The sequence below is a fragment of the Platalea leucorodia genome, assembly GCF_965183815.1.
Source record: "Platalea leucorodia genome assembly, chromosome: 2".
Taxonomy (NCBI): Eukaryota; Metazoa; Chordata; class Aves; order Pelecaniformes; family Threskiornithidae; genus Platalea; species Platalea leucorodia.
The window spans coordinates 51427147-51438835 of record NC_138824.1 but is presented as its reverse complement, the minus strand read 5'-3'; the positions used below and the strand labels follow the sequence as shown (position 1 = coordinate 51438835).

General features: G+C 35.8%; 1 protein-coding gene across 1 annotated transcript; it reads left to right on the top strand.

The window, feature by feature from the left end:
* Positions 1-8950: 8950 nt before the first annotated feature.
* SLITRK6 (SLIT and NTRK like family member 6) lies at positions 8951-11487 on the top strand (the record flags this gene model as incomplete). Its single annotated transcript, XM_082303830.1, has 1 exon — positions 8951-11487. The coding sequence occupies exon 1, from the start codon at positions 8965-8967 to the stop codon at positions 11485-11487; it is 2523 nt and encodes an 840-aa protein (XP_082159956.1). The 5' UTR covers positions 8951-8964.
* Positions 11488-11689: the final 202 nt, after the last annotated feature.

Below are 11689 nucleotides of genomic sequence, written 5' to 3'. Positions count from 1 at the left end.
AGCTTTATTCAATTCTTGCACCTGTGGTTTGCACCGACTATTGGTATTGATGTGATGTTTCTTCAAGGGAGAGCTAGGCATTCAGCCACTGTCAGACATGAAAGTCAGAAAATCTCACTATATTTCGATTGGAATATTTGTAACTATAATGTGAGGCTGAATACTTAGAGGTGCAGTTGGTAACTAATTAGCTGACTGTCATATTGTGAAAAAAGTAAGTAGAAAATAACTAGCATATATAAACTTAAAAGGATTTTTTAAATTTACATTTTATTCAAATATACCTTAAAGGATATTGACTGGAAGTCCAGATTAATCAGAAAAAAAGTCAAAGTCCAAATAAGTCAAGGGAAATTCCATTGATTTCACACTGGGTTTTCTCTTCTACATGGACAAAAGGAACTTTACCCTTTTTGGCTTTTAAAAGGTTTCAGATGGCTATGTGGTAGTGGAGAGAATCACTTCACTCTAAACCTACAGTAATTTAAGATCAATGGACAATAATGCTGCTGGGGTTGCAAAAGTTACTAAGAAAAGGGAGTACAGGTAGATTAGTAGAGAGGTTTTTAGGCTGCTAGCATGCTGTACAATGGCAAACCATGACTCAATAATTTTTTTTGGGGGGGTCATTGGCAAGCAGAGTACATTTTAAAAAGTATGCATCTGATTCATCATAACTGAATACTGCAAGTACTCAGGTGACTTTTGTTCTCTACAGACCAGTCACCTCTAGGCATTATTTTGAATTGACATTCAAATACTGCCAAGCTCAGGAGGTGAGGAGCGGAGAGGAGAATCTACCTATTCCAAAAGGTTAATTCAGATCAAGGGACATCTGTCACTCCAACACCAAAATTTATGAACAAAATGGGTCATCTTAGAATCAGTTAGGAGAGTTTAACTTTGATATTAAATTCTTCCTATATTGTGCAGAACTGGGAGTTCTCTGTCAATGAGTAAACAAAAAATAGAGAAGACCAAGATCTGTTGCACAGATACCAAAGAAGGAAATAGCACAAATTAAAGAAATGTTTACACATTTACAATGAGATGAATAATATAATACAGAAGGATTACTAAAGAAGTACGCAAGAGAAACCAGCTTGGTTTCATCTGTTTCCAAACTAAAGACTATTTACAGCCACAGCATCACATTTTATTAAATGACTAAGAAGCCACTATTTTGTAAGGAGTCATGGTGCTAAGGACAGTAGGATAAAATATGTTGTTCTCTCCAGCAGGAAATTTAAAGGACCATATGATTTTTATCTTAAAAAATGAAATATAAGTAACATTAGTTTCAATATACCTTTCTTCAAAATACTTCAGGGAATGTGATTTTTGCATGATGATGGTTATTAATGCATATAATGTTATATATGTTTGTATACATGTATATTAGGTGTTCATATATAGGTCTAAATTCATTTAATTGCTTAGAAGGTGAATTAGGATGATAGAAAGTTGTTCTTTTAACCTGATTGTTTTCTTATAAATTGAAGATCTTTTTCAGCAGATTTTTCAGAGAATTGCATCTCAATAAGGGTCATATAAAAATTAAATAAAATATTTACTTAGAGAATAGTCACTAGGCTTTCATATCACTTTTAGAGGGGAATCCTGACCTTTGTTTACATGATTGCAATGTATTCATGACTGTAAAAAGCCACACAAACAGTATGTTCAGAGCAGAAAAAGGTTTTGAGTAAGACCTATCCTAATGTACAAAAAAGGTACAATAGTTCTGTGAAGGAAATAAGTGTTCTGTAGCTGAATTTAAAAAAATGGATGCCTACAAAATAAAACCCTCTCTTTCCTAATGCCAATCTTAATTATTTCTTTCCTGTTCACTTGACTGTAATGAACTTATAGTTCAAGAAAACCTTTCCTAATTTCCTTTGTCACAGGAGAGAAAGGCTCTGCATTGGCTTTATAGTAGGCACTGGTAGCTTCCGTAATTGTAGCTACATAGTAGTATGGGGTTTTGTTTATTTGTTTTGTGGGTGAGTATGTGTATGTGCTACATTCCCTGATCCTACTTAGTTAAGATTTATCCTTGGTGACTGTCTCTCCATTTGGGATTTTCATGTGTACTATGTATACAAGTTTCAACAAAGTCCCTCAGTCTGCTCTCTGAGGTAAGAATGTTCAGATCCTACTTAGTTTTTCCAGATTTCCTTTCAGTATAGTATCTTAAGCTCTCAGACCAGTACTTATACAGAGTTCAAAGAGCTGGTGTTGCAAGAAATATAGGTGAGGAGCTGCTGATGTGGACTAGCAGCTTCTTGCAGGCAGGGTAGGATACATTATTTGGTTCATACATCTTGTGTGGAATCAATGGCTCCTTATATGCACACTGTGAAGCAGCGATGAGTTGTGAATGAGGGGGGAGGGGAGCTTTACCTTCCGCTGAAATAGCAAATGCAGATTCTTATTCCTCCAGTTATTTTTACACACTGAATTTACAAATAAATAAGATGGGTACCATGAAAATTCACATTTTGAAGACTAATTTGCAAATTGTAGGGCTAATTTACACATTTAAAATTAATATCCTTTCTATGGAAAACATTCTTCAAAGTAATCTAGAAGTGGTACTAGTAAGTTCTGATTGAAAAGGTGCGAGAAAGCTCTCCGCTGCTTCTTACGGGCATCCTTATATTTTTCAGAATTTTTCTGAATGGAGGGAATTTATTGCTAAGAATAAAACAAAGGATTCCAAAAGAGCATTCTTAGGCATTTTCTGGTCATATGAAAGTTTACAAATTATGTAATTCAGGCTCAGGTGTTTCCTCTGTAATGTATGCAGCTAAAGAAACCTGCACAGCTTACCATATGATACAGAATTTAATAAAACATTGTACACAACATTAGAACATCCTCTTTTAAGGATTTTATACAAGGTCTACATACTTAATAACATTAAAACTTCTATCTCTACATGTATATATTGATAAGAAAGAAAACTCACTAGCTGGGGGAGAAGTCTGAACAATATGTGTATAGTTAGAGGGGTATGGTCTCATTTCTGATCTATGGAGATGCTGTACTTTGTGAAGAGGTCAAGAAGAATGACATGAAAGCTTAAGGCCTTTTTGGAAGTACGTAAGCCTGACAGTTTTAGATTTTATTTATACAGCTTCATAAATTTTAAAATTGGCAGAGCAATTGATAAAGGTGAATGTCTAAAGTGTAAAATAAAAACTCCATGTGGGTTCAACATTGTCCATGCAGATGCACTTGGAGAATCACATTCTTTATAATAACCGGCTTAATGATTCATAAAATTGTGGTAGAAAAACAATCATTAGCCCTATTTTTATAAACCTGGTAAATATACAGTTTGTGGAATGACAAACATTATTGATAACCATTCCAGGTGTTTTTTAATTATGTATGGTTAGGAAATGCTCTCCTATTTTTAGTAGTTGATTTCTGGAAATATTTTTGTGATCGGGTTTTATTTTTGTGGATGTTAACTGAAAAACAAAGAACGATGTTGTTTTCACTTCTGATACGAGTATCTATATATAGAGATATTCTCCATCTCAAACAATCAACCTGAAGTGAACTGTGAGCACCCATAAAGTGTTCAGTTAAAATTAGAAAGAATCTGACTTACAATTCATAAATTCAAAATGAATGAAGAATATAATGATTTATTTGGCCGGACACAGATAGCTGAGACTCTTTGAGCCTTAACAATAAAATGTCTACAAGTCAAGATAGAGTGGTAAGGTTCATTAAAAGTAGTAAAGTGCAATCAAATAAGTGATGCGTTGAAATGAATGGAAATCAAATTGCTGTTGTTTCTTAGGAATATTTTATCTTTTTTATTTTTTTGCTAAATTACATATTTTACCTGTAGAAAATTAAGTACTACTTAAGAAAGTTAAGTAATACTCATCCTAATAAGCCAAGGCATATATACATATGCCTATATATATAAATATGTGTATATATGTGTGTGTGTATATATATATATATATATATGACAAGATCTTGATAGCATTCATCACATGGAACAGTACATCACAATAGCCCCTCAAAGGCCAATGATGTCACTGGGAGAGCTATCAGCACAAAAGTTGTTACTGGAATGACTGGTATTGAGGCTGTAGTAAACAATCTGTAAAGTAATCCAAGACACAATAAGAATGAAATAGAAATAGTATGATCTACAAGGTAAATACGCCAAAGCACCAGGTCTATTGTTGCTCACCAGAAGGTTTTGCAGCTCTGTGGCAGTGGGATGAATGAGGAAGTAGCACTTGCAGCATATAAAACCATCCCATGCAGTGCAGGAAGGATAAGGAAAATCTTCTTTGCATGGAATAAACATTTTCCTGTAGCCCTACTTTATCTGCTAATGAGTTGTTTATGAGCACAAAGAAAATAATACCTTAAGCATGACACATGCCTTTAAGAATACCCCCACCCCAAACCAGACCATATTTTTATCAAAGCAATGTTTCATGAAAGTACAATACAATCTCACATGGATAGATACCAACACACTGTGCTAACATCTGTAAAACAGACAATTACAATCAAGGCAGTTTTCTTCCTACTGACGACGATCATTGTGCAAGCATAAGCACTAATATTCCACAATTTATTTTTTTCAGAAATAAAGTATGTACAACTGTACATATACAACTATACATACTCATCCCTACCCCAGTCACATTGAGTGGGCTGGATTGAGAGCTGTACTGTCTCATTTATGTATTTGAATAATCCTGCACTTCATTGTGATAGACATATTTTCCAGAGGACAAGGTTTCCCTTGTGCTGTGTTTTGTGGAGTGTATTTGGGCTGGAATGCTTTCAGTTTCTGAAGCAAGCATTTGCAGATATAAACTAAATGCAAGATCTGCCGATGAGAACAAACTGCAAAAGCCACAGTGGATATTTACTGTTTTGCAAAATCAGCCATTAACAGACCTTAAGCAATCTAGAAGATATTCAGTTGAATTTTGCTTTCCGATATTCACTTAGATAAGGGAAAAAGGAGGTGAGAGAAATTGCAGGAGGAGGAGGAGCTGATCTGTCTCAAGGTGGAGCTGTATCTTGTATTAAATGACATTGGCAGATTAAAGCTCTCTGGTGGGGAAGGGCTTAAAGGCTGAGTCAAAAGCCAAGAAGTCTCTTTATTTACGCCTACCTCCCAGCCCCTGGCAATCTGACTAATAACAAACTGAGCTAACAAGAAAGACTAGAAAGAGCAGAGAGAACACAGAAGCAGCTTGGATCTAAAAATCTGACAAACCAAGTGATCAAGTCAAGCTCTGCTGAGCATCTTGTTTGTTTACTGCATTCCAATGCTTGCAAACAGTTAAATATATGCAGAAAAGTCAGCATAGCTGTGAAGTATGCTGTGAATTTTAATTGAGGAAAAAGGACAACTGCTTACAGGATGGTGTAATGTGCACACTGCCTGGAAGATTTTTTCAATTGAATGCTTTGTACTTTGTCTTCTGAACAAGGATTTTAACTTTATGGAGCTGTAGTATTACCAGAGCTTGCAGCAAAGTGAAACTCAGAAGACAGTGTGCATTTTTCACAGGGAAAAATTACATCGCATTGAAACAGCTGCTCCAATTGTGCATTACGGAGTGTTTCAGGAAGTGTTACTGCTGTACAGGTAAGAAAGATTCCAGTTAGTTAATTAGCTTAGCATATGAGAAATTCATTTCTCAGTACCAGTTGAATTTGTTTTTCTGCATGACTTTGTATAACTTTTATGTTAAATGATGGCATTTTATACTGTATTTCAAACAGTCTGCCAGGTGCATTTATTCAAACTGCCAACTGTGTAAATACGTGTATTAAGGAAATGCTGATTTCAGATCCCTTGAGGGGGGAGGAATAGGTGTTTGTTTTTATTTCCTGAAGTGCAAGAATGGTCTTAAATACATCATCTGACTGTGATTCCCTACAGAATATACTAAACAATCCAAAAGGCTTTTAGAAATTACCAATTCTTAGCTTGAGGCTTTGAAATTCTTCAACATGCATTTTTAAATAGGTGAATTAAAACAACCAACCAAACAAAATCCCAAGTAAAATGAAACAAGCTATTTCAATGTTTTAAAAACACGTTGATAATTACTTGTCAAGCATGTGATGCCTTTGCTATAAGGTAACTACTTCTGAAAGTACTCAACTTTTCCTTGTTGAAAGGACTGTGACATTTTTTAGTCTTTTAGGATTCCTGCTGTAAAAACCTTAGTTACAGTATGCAGTTAGTAGTGACTTACATGAAAGCAAATGAAACAAACAAACTTAAGTTACCAAGTGGAATTTGCTGAAAAACCTCACCACATGAAACAGAAAAAAGTCATCATTGTCAAGCCTTTTAAATTAAATTTTATTTTATTGTGAATTCTTTCAGTTGAATGTTGATCATCTGTTACTTGAAAGCAGTTTTTATTTTACAATAGTAGCCCACTGAGAGATTCATTACATATTCCTGAGTGTTCAGACCAAAAAAAAAAAAAAATAAGGAAAAAGTAATACAACTCTCCTATTAATTTTTGTTGTGTGTATATGTGTGTGTGAGAGTTCTGGCAGTGCTGCCCACAGAAGTATGATGATGATTAAAATGGGAATGTTTTCCAATTGGTTACAAATGTTGTTACTTTCATCTCTGAGAGGAGGCCTTTCATTTTTATAACCGAATTTCTCAATAGGCACTAGAATGCAACATGCTTTTTGGATTTTTTTTTTTTTTTTTTCATTTAATTTTACTCAGGGACTATATAAGTGCAGTTTGAATTTGATGCAGATTGAAGCTGGAATTCCTACAGAGAAAAAGTGTACAGAAATAAAGTCTAATTAGTCATACAGTAGGTTTGAAGCTGGCATCTGTGTCAAGAGCCTGCATTTTTTACCTTGGGTCACTAGAAAGGATACTGATGCATGTAAAGCAAGAATAAATCTCTAGCATAATATGATCCTAGAATTATTCTGCATACTTCAAAATAACATCTTGACATGCTGTGTCTTATCCAATACTTATTGGTAAAACAAACTTAGAGACATATATATTAAACATATGCAGCTGGAGTTCAAGGAGTGTTATATGAGACAACAAAATTATTTGTTCTACTGAAACAAAGATGAAAGGTCATATTTTTAGGGACACTTTTTCTCATACTGTGAATTGAACTTACTACTTCTAAACTCATACATCTACTCCCACTTATCAGGAACTACTAATGGAGAAAAACATAATTCATTGTGCACACATTTGCTGTTGTTGATTTTGTGTGTGTGTGTGCGTGTGTAATACTCATACCACAGCACTTAAATGCCTGCATGTATAAGTTTTTGCAATCCGTTTTAAGGGAAGCCTTGAGAAATGGTGTTGCTAGTAAAAAAGGTACATGGTAATTAAAATATGTATCGATGAGATGCCAAATCGTATGGCCACACTATAAGAATATTCATGCATGTAATTGAATAGATTCTTGTAAGAGGTTCTAATCTTTCAGAAATTAACACTTCAGCTGGTTAATTGTGTAGTGACATTCTGTACTCCATGTTTAAATAGCTTACTTTGAAAGATCAAGTGACTTCTATTAGATGTATTACTTAAGAAACCTGCTTAGTTCAGTCCTATAATAAATAGCACACCCAAAAAAAGTTCATGTGTTTTGAATCATCCATTCCATTGTAAGATTTTTTTTTTTCTTTTAGGAAATGTGGAAATATTTAGTTAAAGATTATAAACAGTGATTTCACTCCATCTCATATATCAAGAATTACCATTGTTCTTGCTAATTAAACTACCTTGACAGAAAGAAACAGAGCATCTTCAAATAGAGTGTAACATAAACTAATTCAAGCCAATGACAACAAATGCCTGATTTCAATGTGCAAATTTTGCTTGTGACTCTGTAGTTGTACTGTAATGATGTATTTATCAGGTAGTGCAAAGTTCAAGATCAGTTTGACAGATGATAATTTAAGTTACATAACATACAGATTATACTGGTGTGGATTTTTAACTTGTAAAGCACAGTTAGTTTCATGTACATTTAGAATTTTTGCGGTAATTAATGATTATAGTAATTGGAACTCAAATTAATCTCAAAAATATATTTGTCCCTTGCCTACCTGTTTCTTCTGATATGTACTGCATTGTCAGTTCTCTCTTCTTTTTTATTTTAATTGTGTACGCAATTAATTTATGTGTATATTATATACAAACATACTACACTACTATGTGCTTTGTTCCCTCTTTCACTAAATATCCACAAACTATAACATATGCATTAAAATGTAAGTAAAGAAAAAGAATTATTTTGTCTACTTCCTTTTCAGTTTGAGGATACAAGGATTGCAGAAGAAATACTTTTTGATTTACATACATAATGCAGAACCAAAGGAGAGATTCCCTGTATCCTGACTGAATGGGCTTTTGCTCACAACACATTGTTGAAACACACCAAATCTTATTTCTTCTCTTCAGCAGCTGGACAACATTAAGTGAGCTTAGCAAGGTACCCTTCAAATTTGCAGTGCTATATTGTGACACAAAGCAACGATCCAAAATATTATATTAGCCTTGATATAAGTTGCTTTGGGCAGTAACTTGTTACTGCTGTCCACTGGCAAAACATTCTATATGGTAGATAAAGACAGCACAGTCCTGATTATCCCCTGTATCAGCGTGAAAGTACTGAAGCATGCCCCTTATGACTGTGTTTACTGATTCAGTACATTAAACTAAATATATTTTTCTCTGCTTAGAAAATCATTCAAATGTTTTGCATGATATAATATTTTTTGAAAGGTGAGGTAGCTCCATGACAAGTACTAAGAATGGTTATTTCTCCCCCCACCCCAGAAAAAAAAAAAAAAAAATCAACCCTGCGAAATCATGACTCTATTACTTTTCCTTTTTTCTTTTTTTTTTTTTTTCTTTTTCCTTTTTTATAGAATCTGCTGGGCAAGATGAAGCTCTGGATTTTTATTCTATATTCAGTTGTGGTTGCATCTGATCCTTTCCAGTCACAGCCTTCTTTTTCTGCAGTTAGAGGATCTTGTCAGAGTTTGTGTTCCTGTGAAGAAAAGGATGATACCATGATTATAAACTGCGAAGAAAGAGGCATCAAGATGGTATCAGAAATAAGTGTCCCACCATCACGGCCTTTCCATCTTAGTCTGTTAAACAATGGCCTGACTATGTTACATGTGAATGATTTTGCTGGCCTTGTTAATGCTATCTCTCTACATCTTGGGTTTAATAATATTGCAGTTATTGAGCCTGGGGCTTTCAATGGTCTCAGCCTTCTTAAACAACTTCATATCAATCACAATTCTTTAGAAACACTTAAAGAAGGTACATTTCATGGATTGGAAAATTTGGAGTTTCTTCAAGCAGACAACAATTTCATCACAGTGATTGAAGCAAGTGCCTTTAGCAAACTCAACAGGCTTAAAGTGCTTATTTTGAATGATAATGCCATTGAGTATCTTCCTCCAAACATATTTCGTTTTGTGCCATTGACCCATTTAGATCTTCGTGGAAACCAGTTACAGACACTGCCCTATGTTGGCTTTTTGGAGCATATTGGTAGAATACTAGACCTTCAGTTGGAAGACAATAAATGGGCCTGTAACTGTGATTTGCTGCAGCTGAAGATATGGCTAGAAAACATGCCTCCTCAGTCAATAATAGGTGATGTTGTATGCAATAGTCCTCCGGTTATCAAAGGCAGCATCTTAAGCCGGTTAAAAAAGGAATCACTTTGTCCCACTCATCCTGTCAATGAACTTGAAGATCCTTCAGGGTCACTGCCCTTGGCTGTAACCCCCTCTATCAGTGATAGTCACCTATCAACTAAAGTGATTCCTATCCTGAAAGCTCCTACTAAAGAACCAAGTTTAGTGCTTCATACTTCAAAGCCTACTACTCAGTTTCCAGGAATCTATTGTCCCGTCCCCTGTCACTGCGCCAGCCATATGCTCTCAGGAGTTCTCATGCACTGCCAGGAGCGAAATATTGAAAGCTTGTCTGATTTAGGACCCCCTCCTCCAAATCCGAAAAAGCTTATTCTAGCTGGAAATATTATTCAGACATTACTGAAATCAGATCTTGTTGACTATGCCAGCCTGGAAATGCTTCACCTGGGGAACAATCGCATTGAAATCCTTGAGGAAGGATCCTTTATGAATCTGACTAGACTGCAGAAATTATATCTCAATGGCAATCATCTTACAAAGCTAAATCAGAATCTGTTCCTTGGCCTTCAACACCTTGAATATTTGTACCTTGAATATAACGCCATCAAAGAAGTTTTGCCAGGGACATTTAATGTAATGCCAAAACTTAAGGTCCTCTACTTAAATAACAACCTTCTGCAGACTTTGCCACCCCATATCTTTTCAGGTGTTCCACTCACCCGATTAAATCTGAAAACAAATCAATTTGCTCATTTGCCTGTGAGAAATGTCTTGGATGAACTGGATATGCTGGTACAAATTGAACTTGAAGACAACCCCTGGGACTGTTCCTGTGATTCAGTTGGGCTCCAAAGATGGATACAAAAACTGACTAAGAATACAATGATGGGTGATATTTTTTGTAAATCTCCAGGGCACCTAGCAAAAAAAGAACTGAAATCCCTGAACAGTGAAGTCTTGTGTCCAAGTTTAATGAACAGCCCTGCCCTACCAACTCATGCCAGTTTTGTAGTTGTGACAACTTCTTCTACTGCTACCAACACCGCAGACACCATCCTGCGGTCCCTTACAGATGCTGTCCCACTTTCTGTTCTAATATTAGGACTTCTAATTGTGTTTATAACTATTGTATTTTGTGCAGCAGGAATAGTTGTTCTTGTTCTGCATCGACGACGAAGATGCAAAAAGAAACAAGTGGATGAACAAATGAGGGATAATAGCCCAGTTCACCTTCAGTACAGCATGTATGGGCACAAGACAACACACCACACAATGGAGCGCCCAGCTGCAACTCTCTATGAGCAGCATATGGTTACTCCCATGGTTCAAGTCTACCGCAGCCCATCCTTCAGCCCCAAGCATACTGAGCAACAGGAGCAGGGAAGTGAGAAGGAAGCTAACGATTCCAAACATCTCCGCCGAAGTCTCCTGGAAAGGGAGAACAGTTCACCTCTTACAGGTTCAAATGTCAAATATAAGGCTACAGATCAATCTGCTGAATTTCTGTCTTTTCAGGATGCTAGCTGCTTGTATAGAAACATTCTTGAAAAAGAGAGAGAACTGCAGCAACTAGGGATCACGGAGTACCTAAGAAAAAATATTGTCCAGCTTCAGCCTGACATGGAAGTTCATTATCCTGGAACACATGAGGAGCTGAAGCTAATGGAGACACTCATGTACTCCAGGCCAAGAAAGGTTTTTCTAGAACAAACTAAAAATGAGTATTTTGAACTCAAGGCTAATTTACATGCTGAGCCTGACTACTTGGAAGTCCTGGAGCAGCAAACATGAAGTGATAATACGTTGGGCTGGGGCTGAATTTCTGTAATTCTATTTTAAGTTGGAACCGTTATCAATAAAAGTGCCTTATAATAACATGTCAGCAGTCAGAACCTAAGCACAGCAGTAATCCTAGCAAAAAAAAACCTCAGGGATCACTGTGGGAAGCCATGGGGTTGTGTGCAGGCAATAGGTCTCACCCCAATTTAAACGT